Source organism: Cherax quadricarinatus, chromosome 4, assembly GCF_038502225.1.
Source record: "Cherax quadricarinatus isolate ZL_2023a chromosome 4, ASM3850222v1, whole genome shotgun sequence".
NCBI classification, from domain to species: domain Eukaryota; kingdom Metazoa; phylum Arthropoda; class Malacostraca; order Decapoda; family Parastacidae; genus Cherax; species Cherax quadricarinatus.
The window spans coordinates 27,556,158-27,572,228 of NC_091295.1; the positions used below are offsets into that span (position 1 = coordinate 27,556,158).

At 41.2% G+C, this 16,071-nt stretch overlaps 1 protein-coding gene across 7 annotated transcripts in view; it reads left to right on the forward strand.

The window, feature by feature from the left end:
* The window catches only part of LOC128684148 (coronin-1A), a 214,757-nt gene that overhangs the window by 66,754 nt on the left and 131,932 nt on the right, over positions 1-16,071 (forward strand). For all 7 annotated transcript variants that reach the window (XM_070095434.1, XM_070095425.1, XM_070095429.1 and 4 more), the window contains one exon: positions 2,569-2,691. In XM_070095434.1, coding sequence (XP_069951535.1) covers positions 2,569-2,691 — 123 coding nt within the window. The remainder of the gene's footprint in view (positions 1-2,568; positions 2,692-16,071) is intronic.

Below are 16,071 nucleotides of genomic sequence, written 5' to 3' on the forward strand. Positions count from 1 at the left end.
AGAGAACTGGCAGGAAAGCCAGTAAATGAAATGATGGAATATGTAACAACAAAATGCAAGGAGGCAGTGGAAAGGTTTATTCTCAAGGGCAACAGAAACAATGGGAAGACCAGAACGAGCCCCTGGTTTACCTGATGGTGTAAGGAGGCAAAAACAAAGTGCAATAGAGAATGGAAAAAGTACAGAAGACAGAGAACACATGAAAATAGGGAGATCAGTCGCAGAGCCAGGAACGAGTATGCACAGGTAAGGAGGGAATCCCAGCGACAGTATGAAAATAACATAGCATCGAAAATCAAGACTGACCCGAAACTGTTGTATAGCCACATCAGGAGGAAGACAACAGTCAAAGACCAGGTGATGAGACTGAGGACAGAAGGTGGAGAACTCACAAGAAATGATCAGGAGGTATGTGAGGAGCTAAGCAGGTGATTTAAGGAAGTTTTTGCAGTAGAGACAGGAAGGGCTCTGGGAAGACAGCACAGAAGGGAACATCAAGAGGGAATACACCAACAAGTGTTGGATGACATACAAACAACTGAGGAGGAGGTGCAGAAGCTGCTAAGTGACCTTGATACCTCAAAACATCTCCCCATGGGTCCTTAGAGAAGGAGCAGAGATGCTGTGCGTGCCCCTAACCACAATCTTCAACACATCCCTTGAAACTGGGCAACTACCTGAGAAATGGAAGACAGCAAATGTAGTCCCCATATTTAAGAAAGGAAACAGAAATGAGGCTCTAAACTACAGACCTGTGTCTCTGACATGTATTGTGTGCAAAGTCATGAAGAAGATTATCAGGAGGAGAGTGGTGGAACACCTGGAACGGAGCAAGATTATAAATGAAAACCAGCATGGGTTCATGGAAGGCAAATCCTGTGTCGCAAACCTTCTGGAGTTTATGACAAGGTAACAGAAGTAAGACACGAGAGAGAGGGGTGGGTTGATTGAGTTTTCCTAGACTGCAGGAAGGCCTTTGACACAGTTCCCCACAAGAGATTAGTGCAGAAGCTGGAGGATCAGACACATATAACAGGGAGGGCACTGCAGTGGATCAGGGAATACCTGACAGGGAGGCAACAACGAGTCATGGTACGTGAAGAGGTATCACAGTGGGTGCCTGTGACGAGCGGGGTCCCACAGGGGTCAGTTCTAGGACCAGTGCTATTTTTGATATATGCGAACGACATGATGGAAGGAATAGACTCTGAAGTGTCCCTATTCGCAGATGATGTGAAGTTGATGAGAAGAATTAAATCGGATGAGGATGAGGCAGGACTGCAAAGAGACCTGGACAGGCTGGACATGTGGTCCAGAAACTGGCTCCTCGAATTCAACCCTGCCAAATGTAAAGTCATGAAGATTGGGGAGGGGCAAAGAAGACCGCAGACAGAGTATAGGCTAGGTGGACAAAGACTACAGACCTCACTCAGGGAGAAAGACCTTGGGGTGACCATAACATCGAACACGTCACCGGAGGCACACATCAACCAAATAACTGCTGCAGCATACGGGCGCCTGGCAAACCTGAGAATAGCGTTCCGATACCTTAATAAGGAATTGTTCAAGACACTGTACACTGTGTATGTTAGGCCCATACTGGAGTATGCAGCACCAGTCTGGAACCCACACCTATTCAAGCACGTCAAGAAGTTAGAGAAAGTACAAAGGTTTGCAACAAGGCTAGTCCCAGAGCTCAGGGGAATGTCGTACGAGGAAAGGTTGAGGGAAATCGGACTGACAACACTGGAGGACAGAAGGGTCAGGGGAGACATGATAATGACATACAAGATACTGCAGGGAATAGACAAGGTGGACAGAGATAGGATGTTCCAGAGAGGGGACACAACCGGAAACTGAAGACTCAGACGAGTGACAGGGACGTTAGGAAGTATTTCTTCAGTCATAGAGCAGTCAGGAAGTGGAATAGCCTAGCAAGTGAAGTAGTGGAGGCAGGAACCATACATAGTTTTAAGAAGAGGTATGACAAAGCTCAGGAAGCAGAGAGGGAGAGGACCTAGTAGCGATCAGTGAAGAGGCGGGGCCAGGAGCTGAGTCTCGACCCCTGCAACCACAATTAGGTGAGTACACACACACACACAGAGAGACAGACAGACAGACAGACAGACACACACACACACACACACACACACACACACACACACACACACACACACACACACACACACACACACACACACACACACACACACAGACAATACAAATATATAGTTTGTGCAATTATTTTGCAATACATTCAGAATAATTCCCAGGATATTGACTTTGATTGATAGCTGTATAACATGATTTTTAGAACTAAAGCTCTGAAAAGCTATTTTTAGGGACTGTTTTTATATTTAAGTGTTGTGTATTGTGCAACTCTTGTAATGTCCCATATATTTTGCAGTAATGACATAGTGAGTTGGTAAGCCCTTCCCTGAATTTTTTAATTTCTTTAGTACTACAGTTCATAGTGCTCTCTTAATTCTTAGACTGATGATTATGTACTAACAAGTGCCAATATATGAAGGGATTGTAATAATCTTTCTTGGATTATATCTATTATAGCGTGGTTTTGGGGTAATGCCCAAGAGGGGCTGCAAAGTGTCACAATGCGAGATATTCCGCTTCTACAAGCTGTATGCCACCAAGGCCATCTGTGAACCTATCTCTATGATTGTACCCAGGAAGGTGTGTATAGTACTGTATAATGTATTTACTCCTATGAAATCTCTGAATATTTAATATAGACCTTAGTAGCAATATCTTTTGTCATCTGCTTTGTGATTTAGAATAAGGAATTATAAGGTAAACAGTAACACAGAAAGTAGATATGAAGAAATGTATAGAATTTGTTGTAAACTTCATATTGTTTATTATCAAACTTAAAATTATTTTGTAGTTGCAGACATTTCAATTGTACAATAGCTATGAAGGCTTTTAGTGGTAGGACCTATAGCATAGAGCAGGCATGTGTGAGTGTGTTAGAGTGGAGACGAATGGTTTTTAGCATTGGATGAGCTGTTGGAGTGTGAGGAAAGTAACATTTATAAAGGGATCTAAGGAAGCTGGTTAGCTGGACTTTAGTCCTGGACGTTGGAAGTACAATAGACCCACGATATAACGAACCAGTGGGGGAGGGGTGTCTGTTAGATCAGTAAACAAGTGCAGTAAAGTTCTCTACTGTATACCTAATATAGTACTGTACACAGTTTATATTAGGGCCACACTTATTCTGCAGGTTAGGTTCCAAGCTACTGCCGGACAGCAGACTTCACTGGAAAGCAGAGCTCCATTTTTTCCATTTATAAATGCATATAAATACCAGATAACAAGTTTACACTAACATATATTAAGTTAGCAATAGAACTAGGCATTAAAAAGTGAAATACACACAGTACACTCATTATTTCCCTGAAAATATTTGTAGTCTTAATGTAAGGTAAAAGGTGAGCAGTATTTACTCTAAGAAGTCAGGTGTGGTAGCCCTCATGGCCACCCCACCCACACATACTATACTACGATGGTTAAAGCTCCCTAGAGCGATAAAATGCATATACAGTACACGTATTACTTACCTTGAAATATTTGTAGTCTTAATGGTCTTAATGCAGGGTGAGAGGTGAAAAGTATTTATTTGTAGAAAGTCGTGTGGGAGGTATGGCATCCTGCCGGGCCACTTATACCTACTACGACATTAAGCTCCCTAGAGCGATAAAAAGCATATATAGTACACTTATTAATTACCTTAAAATATTTGTAGTCTTAATGTAGGGCGGGAGGTGAGTTTTATTTGTATGAAGTCAGGTTGGGAAATATGGGTAGCCATGAAGGGCAGCCCTCACCACCCCACCCACACATAATGTAAACAAACGAGATGAATGCGTCTGGTTTCGTCACTTTACATTGTGTACAAGTTGTCTCCATGTTGATACAGTAGAACAAATAAAGAGAAACACTCCCATTCTCATGTAACACCATTTTTAAAAGAAATGTGACCCTGAGTGAAGGCATACGAAAGGAATAATTATCTAGTTACCCCCAGTAATATTGTAGTGACACATTTTCTCTGATGTTGGACTACAAGTTGCATGGCTACCACAAGTCCTACAAGTTGCCTGGCTACCACAAGTCTTACAAGTCGCCTGGCTACCACATCTCATATTTATGTTAATTTATTCTGCTGTGGGGTGTATTTAGATGGATTAAGCAAAATGTCTATATTAACCCTTTCAGGGTCCGTCCCGTAGATCTACGGCTGGTCGGTGAGTGTCCAAACCGTAGATCTACGCCAAAATTCTAGCGCCGTCAAATTTAGCGCGAAAGCGCTCATAGGCCTACATATGAGAGAACGGGTCTGCGCCGTGGGTGTGCGCTGTAAACAAAAAATCTAGGCGCCTGCATAGCATTGTGGGAACGCCGGCTCAGTCACCCTTGTTCACCATGTCTCGTCGCAAGTCAGCTCTCACTCCCCGGAAAATTGGGACTCTCCTCTTCCTGTCTGATAGTTCTGACACTGATGGAAGTGGAAATGAAGACGAATTCTACGGCTTTGATAAGTTAGTGACCGAAAATAATGACCAGGATATCGATAATAGTGCAGAAAACCCCGATGATCCTCGACCTTCTACCTCTGGTGTGGGCACTCGTGACTCACGGTCGGGTGTTCCTAAACGTAAGAGAAAACTAATATTTTCCCGTGGCCTGGCCTCTGACTTCAGTAATGACGATGATTCTGACGTGGATTGTGATTTTATTGCGCTCGACGATCGTTCGAGTAGTGATAGTGAGGAAACATATTCACCAGTGAAGCGTCGGTATGTTCGCCGCCGCATGCGCTCGGGTAGTGTACCCTATGCTGTGCCCAGGGGACGGAGTACATCCCGTAGTACATCCCGGAGTACATCCCGTGGCCCTACACCCGTTTTAGGTAGTGATAGTGAGGATGATGTGGCTACACTTGGCATGGATGGGCCACAGACATCAGTGGATGGTGTTAGTGGGGCTGGTGGTGGTAGTGGCACCGCCATGCGTGACTCGCTGTGCCACGCGGGAACCCACGCTGCTGACTCGTCAGTTCAAGGACAAAGCGGAGCGTCACCCACCAGCCCGCCACAACCACCCGTACAACCAGCCTATGATGTCCAGTATCCACCAGCAAACCGTATCTGGGATTGGCAGCAAAATCCCAATTTTGTTCCCAGCCCTCACCACTTTGATGACTCACAAAGTGGAATTCTACCTACCTGTCCCCTTGGAACCACGGCCAATGAACTGGAATTCTTTGAATTATTCTTTGACCAGCCATTGATGGAAACTATTGTCAGGGAAAGTAACAAGTATTTTCAGTACACCATGGCAAATACGATCTTATCACCACAGTCAAGACTACACAGGTGGAAAGAGACGACTGTTGCAGAAATGTATTTGCTTTTTGCAACAATAATGCTTATGCCTCACGTCTATAAGCATAATATAAAAGCATACTGGTCCACAGATCGGCTAATTTGTACCCCATCCTTCAGTGAAATAATACCAGTGAACAGGTTTATCTTACTGTTACGTATGTTGCACTTCTCTGACAAAACCAGGCCTGACAGAAGTGACAGGTTATACAAGATTAGAAATGTTTTCATGTATCTCAAACAAAAGTTCAGGATATACTTTTATCCATTCAAGAATCTTGTAATTGACGAGTCTTTGATTTTGTTCAAAGGTAGACTGTCATTCAAGCAGTATATACCGAGCAAGAGGAACCGCTTTGGTATAAAATTGTTTGTACTCTGTGATTGTGACAGTGGCCTGGTGTTGGATATTGTTGTATACACGGGTAGTAAAACATTGAAAGATACCAAGATGTTATTGGGTATATCAGGTGACGTAGTGAGAAACATGATGGCACCTTATCTTGGTAAGGGCCATACATTATATACCGATAACTGGTACACAAGCCCATTACTCAGTGATTTCATGCGAGTGAACAAGACAGATGTATGTGGCACAGTGCGTTCTAATCGTAAACATATGCCCAGGCTCAACGCAGGTGTTCGTGGTGATGACGTGCAGGTGTTTACTGCCAATGACATCATGGCATTACGGTGGCATGACAAACGAGATGTCACATTGTTGACAACCATTCACCGTAATGAAATGCAAGACAGTGGCAAAGTTGATCGAGTGACTAATGAACCTATTCGAAAACCAGTGACAGTGATTGATTATACACAAAACATGCGCTTGGTTGACAAGTGTGACATGCAGATTGGTTTTGTTGACTGTGTTCGTAAGAGTTACAAGTGGTACATGAAACTTTTCTTCCATCTCATGGACATTTCAATGCTGAATGCATATAATATGTACCAAATAAAGACTGGTAACAGACCACCGTATGGTGAATTTTGTTTGTCTGTTGTCAGACAACTCATAATGAAGTACCAGGTAACAACACCTGCAATACAACATGGTCCTCGAATTCATCACAATATACCCAAGCGTTTGAGAAGAGAAGGTGATCATTTCATAATACAGCTTCCTTCAACTCAAAAGAAATTTGCTCAGAAGAGATGCATTGTCTGTGCACAAACAAAACGACGGCAACAAAGACGCAAAGACACTCGGTTTATGTGTGTGAGGAATGTAAGGTGCCTCTGTGCATGGTGCCTTGTTTCAAGGAGTTCCACAAGCTCCAGCAGTTCTAAAACCATGTCCAGTGATTGTAAATATGTAAATATATGATAGAACATTAGTATTATACAATATTTGTGCATGTTTATTGTAATAAACAACAGTGGTAAACAATAATATGATAATAACTTTAGTGCGGTTATTGTGTTCAATACAGTGAGTTTATATATATAAATTATATACAGTATTGGTCTCTCAGGCCCCAAATGTTAGTAGGAATAGAAAAAAATTGGAAAAGAAAAGAAAAAACAACTAAAACAACAAAATAATATAATACGCGTATGTGGAATTCGTCGATGTTGCCGCCACCACATCATTTTCTACAAACTTCTTGGCACTGTATCTCGGTAAGTACTGATCAGATTCTAATTTTTTTTGTTTTATTACCTTCACAAAAATATGCTCTTTAATTCTGTAAGAAAAAATAATTTTTTTTTTTTCAAAATTTCTTGGACACTGGTGCGTGACTTCAGATTTTGGCCTTGGACCCTGAAAGGGTTAAAGCAAAAATCTCCTTGTACTTGGCTTGGCAAACTGATGAATACGAGAACCAGTTATATGTTTCTCGAATCATGAAGTCCAAGTTTCTAGGTAGATACGGGGTTGCAGCATGAGATACAGCAAATTGAAGGGAATGACACACATGTCTAACTAATATCGGATGAGGAATTTCAGATTTTAATTTTGCATACACTCTATTGTTCACACTGGTCATAACAAAAGCATTATCAGTGCCTAGAAAAATTAGTTATTGTAATATTGTTGACACCGGGCATAACAGAAACATTATCAGTGCCTAGAGAAATAAGTTATTGTAGTATTGTTGACACTACATAACAGAAGCATTATCAGTGCCTAGAGCGGTAAGTTTTTGTAACTCAGATCCATTACTTTTCAAGTATTCCTTTAAAGCCTTGTATATTGCCTCAGCATAGCAGTTGCATAGTTCAGCTAGGTCTAAATAAGTAACTACAATTTGTTTCTTTCTCTCAGAATAATACCTAATAGCTATACCTAATAGTTTAGCTAGATCTTTCGTCTATTAATAAGCTGAATTTAGTATTTCCAATATAAGATTTCAAGTCATCATTAAAATATACCTAATAGCTATACAGTAGGGCCCCACTTATACGGCAGGTTAGGTTCCAGGCTACTGCCGTAAAGCGGAAACCGCCGTAAAGTGGAACACCCTTTTTTTTTCCTTGTAAATGCATACAAACACTAGATAACAAGTTTACACTAACATATATTAAGTTAGCAATAGAACCAGGCATCAAAAAACAATAAAAAAGTACAATACACACATAGTGCACTCATTACTTACCTTAAAATATTTATAGTCTTAATCTAGGGTGAGACAAGTAGTATTTATTTTAAGAAATCAAGTGTGGTATGTATGGTAGTCAACCAGGCTACCATACCAGGCCACCCCACCCACACATACTATTCTATGATATTTAAGCATCCCAGAGCGATAAAATGTATATACAGTTCACTCATTACTTACCTTAAAATATAGGGTGAGATGAACCATACCCCCGGCCGGGATTGAACCCGCGGTCGGGGGTATGGTTTATTTGCAATCGTGTCATTACGATTTCTTAAGTCATAGGGTGAGATGAGTAGTATTTATTGTAAAAAATCAAGTGTGGTATGTATGGTAGTCAGCCGGGCTACCATACCAGGCCAACCCACCCACACATACTATTCTATGATATTTAAGCATCCCAGAGTGATAAAATGTATATACAGTCCACTCATTACTTACCTTAAAATATTTGTAGTCTTAATGTAGGGCCAGGAGTAAGTAAATGAGATAAAACGAATAAATGAGAGAGAGAAAGAATGAGTACATGAGAGAGGACAGGCACAGAGTTATGTAAACAAACCAGGGAAGGTAAGTTTTGTAAACAGACAAAGTGTACACGTCTGGTTTGTGTACAAGTTACATTGTGTACAGGTTGTCTCTACATTGATACGGTAGAATAAATAAAGAAGAACACTCCCATTCTCATGTAGCATCATTTTGAGAAGAAATGATGCTCTGAGTGAAGGCAATGGAAATAAGTCACTCTGACTTTTTTGGGTTATTCCAGGTTCTCTACACATGTGTTGTTATGTATGATAATCTATGTAACTGTATTTGTGTATACCTGAATAAACTTACTTACATACATACGAAAGGAATAATTTTCTACAGTTACCCCCAGTAACACATTTTCTCTTATGTTAGATTAGAGAAAATGTAATTCTTGCCGTCACTTGTACAAGTTATCTGGCTACCACATCTCATATTTATGTTTATTTATTCTATTGTGGGGCGTATTTATCATCTTTTTATGTTATGTATCGTGTTTGTTATATAATTTTGAAAAAAATATCATGGATGGATTAATGAAAATGTGTATATTAACGTAATATACGACATTTAATGAGACTCAGTGATTATTATCATTTCTAATATGGCGTCACTTGTGCAAGTCGTCTGCTACCACATCTCACATTTATGTTTATTTATTCTACTGTGGGGTGTATTTATCTTATTTATATGTTATGCATTGTGTTTATTATATAAATTTGAAAAAATATCATAGATGGATTAATGAAAATGTGTATATTAACGTAATATACGACATTTAAATGAGACTCGATGATTATTATTATCATGACTAATATGATGTCTGGAGACAAGACACTCTTACTGATTTTAATGTGTACCTGCATGCCAGCACAGTGTGTAAGTTTATTTAGGTACAGGTATACATAAGTATAATTATCAGAGTATATATAAATATGAAATAACTTTTAAAAACACTTGAAATTTTGGAGTTTCCAGATAAAATGGAGAGACTTAGTGCTTATTGAGCTCACAGAGAATGTAAACATACAGGGTGGGGCACGGTGACCGTATTAGAAAGTCAGGTGGGGGGAGCCATATAGCGAGTTTTGGTCATAATTTGGAATGACCGTATTAGCGGAACGCTGTAAAGTGAAACACCGTAAAGCGGGGCCCTACTGTACCTAATAGTTTAGCTAGATCTTTCGTCAATTAACCCTTTGAGGGTCAACAGGCCCTCTCTGAAACTCGTTCTCAGGGTCGGCCAAATTCCAAAAAAAAAAAAAAAAATCTTATGAAAAAATAGTTTTTTTTTTTCTAAATATTATATTCTAAACAAAAAAATTTTTACTGTCAATACTTACCGAGATATGGAGGCGTGAAGTTTGCCAAAATTGAACAACATCTGGTAACATCTCCGACTGCCGTCACCTGGTATTTTTTTATTTACCTTTTTATGTACTATTTTCAATTATTTTTCAATTTTTCTTTTTCTGAGTAACTTTTATGGCCTCTGAGGCCAACATGATCAGTATTTTGTAAGTTATTTCTTTTTCAATACTACACAATAAGGGCGTAAACACTGTTGTCATTATTTTGTTTATAGAAAATATTTACACAAACAAACGATATGAAATGTTGCTTATTACTATTTTTCTATATTTTATATACACATATACAGTCACAGGGAATGTTTCTAGAAGTTCTGCAGCCTGTGGAAGTCTTTGAAACATGGTGTCATGCACAGTGGTGTTTTACATTCCTCACACATAAAACGAGTGTCTCTGCGTTGTTGTGGGCGTTTTTTTGTATGTGCACAGACATAACACCTCTTCTGAGCCTTTTTCTTGAAAGCAGTAGCAGGCAGTTTTACCAGGAAGTGATCACCATGCTTCAGACGAGCAGGTAGTTGTTGATAATTTGGTGGGCAGTCAACTGCAGGTGCTGTTCCTTGGTACTTGAATACTATTTGTCTGATGACAGACAAACAGAATTCGCCATACTGTGGTTTGTTTCTGGTCCTCATCTTATACATATTATAAGCTTTGAGCATGGAAATGTCCAGAAGATGGAAAAACAGTTTGATGTACCACTTATAACTCTTGCGAACACAATCAGCAAACCCAATCTGCATGTCACATTTGTCCACTGAACGCATGTTGAAGGTGTAATCAATCACAGCTGCAGGTTTTAGAATGGGTTCATTGCTCTCTCTATGCTGCCTGCCACTGTCTGCCATTTCATTAGGGTGAACTGATGACAACAGTGTGACATCTCGTTTGTCATGCCACCGAAATGCCATGATGTCATTGGCAGCAAACGCCTGCACCTCACCTCTACGAGTGCCAGCGTCAAACCTGGGCATATGTTTCCAATTTGCATGCACTGTGCCACACACATCTGTCATGTTCACTCGCAAAAAATCACTGAGTGAGGGGCTTGTGTACCAGTTATCTGTATATAATATATGCCCCTTACCAAGGTATGGTTCTATCATTGTTCTAACCACATCACCTGAGATGCCCAATAACTTCCTGGTATTTTGCAATGTATAACTTCCAGTGTACACAATAATATCCAATACCAGACCACTGTAACAATCACAAAGCACAAACAACTTTATACCAAAGCGTTTCCTCTTGCTTGGTATGTACTGCTTGAAAGAGAGTCTTCCTTTGAACAGAATCAAAGACTCGTCAATTACAAGCTTCCTGAAGGGATAAAAATGTATACTGAATTTCTCTTTCAGATACACAAACACATTCCTAATCTTATATAACCTGTCAGTTCTGTCAGGCCTGGTTTTGTCTGAGAAGTGAAGCATACGTAACATTAGCACAAATCGATTCACTGGCATTATATCACTGAAACCTGGGCTTGCAATCAGGCGGTCTGTTGACCAGTATGATTTCACTTTGTGCTTATACACATGTGGCATAAGCATTATTGTGGCAAAGAAAAGATACATCTCAGCCACAGTTGCCTCCTTCCACTGGTGTAGACGTGATTTTGGTGAAAGTAATGTTTATAGAGGGGCCACAGATATATCAGATCACTTTCTAGTTGTAGCTACACTGAGAGTAAAAGGTAGATGGGATACAAGGAGAATAGAAGCATCAGGGAAGAGAGAGGTGAAGGTTTATAAACTAAAAGAGGAGGCAGTTAGGGTAAGATATAAACAGCTATTGGAGGATAGATGGGCTAATGAGAGCATAGGCAATGGGGTCAAAGAGGTATGGGGTAGGTTTAAAAATGTAGTGTTAGAGTGTTCAGCAGAAGTTTGTGGTTACAGGAAAGTGGGTGCAGGAGGGAAGAGGAGCGATTGGTGGAATGATGATGTAAAGAGGGTAGTAAGGGAGAAAAAGTTAGCATATGAGAAGTTTTTACAAAGTAGAAGTGATGCAAGGAGGGAAGAGTATATGGAGAAAAAGAGAGAGGTTAAGAGAGTGGTGAAGCAATGTAAAAAGAGAGCAAATGAGAGTGGGTGAGATGTTATCAACAAATTTTGTTGAAAATAAGAAAAAGTTTTGGAGTGAGATTAACAAGTTAAGAAAGCCTAGAGAACAAATGGATTTGTCAGTTAAAAATAGGAGAGGAGAGTTATTAAATGGAGAGTTAGAGGTATTGGGAAGATGGAGGGAAAATTTTGAGGAATTGTTAAATGTTGATGAAGATAGGGAAGCTGTGATTTCGTGTATAGGGCAAGGAGGAATAACATCTTGTAGGAGTGAGGAAGAGCCAGTTGTGAGTGTGGGGGAAGTTCGTGAGGCAGTAGGTAAAATGAAAGGGGGTAAGGCAGCTGGGATTGATGGGATAAAGATAGAAATGTTAAAAGCAGGTGGGGATATAGTTTTGGAGTGGTTGGTGCAATTATTTAATAAATGTATGGAAGAGGGTAAGGTACCTAGGGATTGGCAGAGAGCATGCATAGTTCCTTTGTATAAAGGCAAAGGGGATAAAAGAGAGTGCAAAAATTATAGGGGGATAAGTCTGTTGAGTATACCTGGTAAAGTGTATGGTAGAGTTATAATTGAAAGAATTAAGAGTAAGACGGAAAATAGGATAGCAGATGAACAAGGAGGCTTTAGGAAAGGTAGGGGGTGTGTGGACCAGGTGTTTACAGTGAAACATATAAGTGAACAGTATTTAGATAAGGCTAAAGAGGTCTTTGTGGCATTTATGGATTTGGAAAAGGCGTATGACAGGGTGGATAGGGGGGCAATGTGGCAGATGTTGCAAGTGTATGGTGTAGGAGGTAGGTTACTGAAAGCAGTGAAGAGTTTTTACGAGGATAGTGAGGCTCAAGTTAGAGTATGTAGGAAAGAGGGAAATTTTTTCCCAGTAAAAGTAGGCCTTAGACAAGGATGTGTGATGTCACCGTGGTTGTTTAATATATTTATAGATGGGGTTGTAAGAGAAGTAAATGCGAGGGTCTTGGCAAGAGGCGTGGAGTTAAAAGATAAAGAATCACACACAAAGTGGGAGTTGTCACAGCTGCTCTTTGCTGATGACACTGTGCTCTTGGGAGATTCTGAAGAGAAGTTGCAGAGATTGGTGGATGAATTTGGTAGGGTGTGCAAAAGAAGAAAATTAAAGGTGAATACAGAAAAGAGTAAGGTTATGAGGATAACAAAAAGATTAGGTGATGAAAGATTGAATATCAGATTGGAGGGAGAGAGTATGGAGGAGGTGAACGTATTCAGATATTTGGGAGTGGACGTGTCAGCAGATGGGTTTATGAAAGATGAGGTGAATCATAGAATTGATGAGGGAAAAAGAGTGAGTGGTGCACTTAGGAGTCTGTGGAGACAAAGAACTTTGTCCTTGGAGGCAAAGAAGGGAATGTATGAGAGTATAGTTTTACCAACGCTCTTATATGGGTGTGAAGCATGGGTGATGAATGTTGCAGCGAGGAGAAGGCTGGAGGCAGTGGAGATGTCATGTCTGAGGGCAATGTGTGGTGTGAATATAATGCAGAGAATTCGTAGTTTGGAAGTTAGGAGGAGGTGCGGGATTACCAAAACTGTTGTCCACAGGGCTGAGGAAGGGTTGTTGAGGTGGTTCGGACATGTAGAGAGAATGGAGCGAAACAGAATGACTTCAAGAGTGTATCAGTCTGTAGTGGAAGGAAGGCGGGGTAGGGGTCGGCCTAGGAAAGGTTGGAGGGAGGGGGTAAAGGAGGTTTTGTGTGCGAGGGGCTTGGACTTCCAGCAGGCATGCGTGAGCGTGTTTGATAGGAGTGAATGGAGACAAATGGTTTTTAATACTTGATGTGCTGTTGGAGTGTGAGCAAAGTAACATTTATGAAGGGATTCAGGGAAACCGGCAGGCCGGACTTGAGTCCTGGAGATGGGAAGTACAGTGCCTGCACTCTGAAGGAGGGGTGTTAATATTGCAGTTTAAAAACTGTAGTGTAAAGCACCCTTCTGGCAAGACAGTGATGGAGTGAATGATGGTGAAGTTTTTCTTTTTCGGGCCACCCTGCCTTGGTGGGAATCGGCCAGTGTGATAATAAAAAAAAATAATAATGTGTTTGCCATGGTGTACTCGTAGTATGTGTTGCTTTCCATGACAATACTTTCCACCAGTGGTTCGTCAAAGAATAACTCGAAACATTGCAGTTCAGTGGCATTGTTCCCAAGTGTACAAGATGGCCGTATTCCACTTTGGCTGTCATCAAACTGGTGGGCATTTGGAACAAAATTGACAGCTTCCTGCCAATCCCAGGTGCGGTCTGCTGGTGAGTACTGGACAATGACAGGTGGTTGTGGTTGTGGAGGTTGTGGTTGTGGAGGCTGGTGTGGTGGGTGGGTGGGGGATGGTGGCCTTTGTTGTAGATCAGCTGAGGCAGCGGCGTGGGTGGCAGCATAGCCCACTGCTGGTGCCTCACCGCCGGCACCACTACCACCACGCACATTTTCCATCCCAATTGCAACAGTATCATCGTCATTTTCACTCTCTGTTCCTGTTGTACAGCCACGGAATGTACTCCTAGATGCACTCCTTCCCCTTGGAATAGCATATGGCACACTACCAGAGCGCATATATCGTCGTATATACTGACGCTTCACTGGGGAATATTGCACTTCACTATCACTACTGGAACTAGTTTGAAGAGCTTGTAGTTCATATTCACTATCACTATCATCACCCATGCTCTCATCTGAGTCTGGGATTTGGGAAAATAGAAGTTTCCTCTTGGATTCTGGTACAACTGAACGTGAACAAGACGGTCCAGCACCAGAGGTGGAAGGCTGAGGGTCGTCTGGGTTTTCCTCACTATTACTGATATTATGGTCATTAGTTTCGGTCAAAACCTCACCAAAACCTTGAAACTCATCTTCACTGGCACTTCCATCTGTATTAGAACTGTCACTGGGGAACAAAAGTGTCCCAATTCGCCGAGGAGTGAGGAGCTTCTTACCGCAAGGCATGGTGGATATTGTTTACTAAGATGGCGTTCCCACAATGCACCACTGGGTCCCAGATTTTTTTTCTACCGTGCACACCGACCACACAGACCCATTGTCTTACATGTAGGCGTACCAGCCTTTTCCCGCGAGATTTGACGGTGCTAGAATTTGTGCGTACTAGTACGTCAAAAAACCCTGCGCGTAAGACGTACTAGTACGTCCGAAACCATCAAAGGGTTAATAAGCTGAATTTATTATTTACAATATCAGATTTCAAGTCATCATTAAAATATGGTACAAGTACATTGTAAACAACTGCACTACATTTTGTCCTCCTGGGCTTAAGGTTCTTACATCCAGAACTGTCGGCAATATACAGTGGACCCCCGCATAGCGACTTTAATCCGTGCAAGAGGGCTCATTGTTATGCGAAATGATCGGTATGCGAATGAATTTTCCCCATAAGAAATAATGGAAATCAAATTAATCCGTGCAAGACACCCAAAAGTATGAAAAAAATTTTTTTACCACATGAAATATACATTTTCCTACACACAAAGAGAAGGATACATGCACAATAGTAGAGTAGTACATGCACAATATATATTGTGCATGTACTACTCTACTAAATGAAGAATAAATGACACTTACCTTTATTGAAGATGCAGCAATGACTGATGAGACACTGTGTCCTGGGAGTGCCTTTTCCTCCTGAGTACTGTAGGTCCTGTTTGGCATTTTCTTCCAGAACAGGCCTTATCACACTGTGTATGCCACTACGATTCTTAAATCTCTCAAACCAACCTTTGCTGGCTTTAAATTCACCAATATGAGCACTAGTTCCAGGCATTTTTCCCTGTTCACCTGGGTGTTAGTCGACTGGTGTGGGTTGCATCCTGGGAGACAAGATTAAGGACCCCAATGGAAATAAGTTAGACAGTCTTCGATGACACTCACTTTTTTGGGTTATCCTGGGTGGCAAATCCTCTGGGGTTAATTGTTTCTTGGTATTCTCAATAAGCCACACCAACAACGGTGCTACAGCAGCAGCTGACAGTGCTACAGCAGCAGCAGACGGTACTACAGCAGCAGCAGACGGTGGTACAGCAGCAGCAGCAGCTGACAGTGCTACAGCAG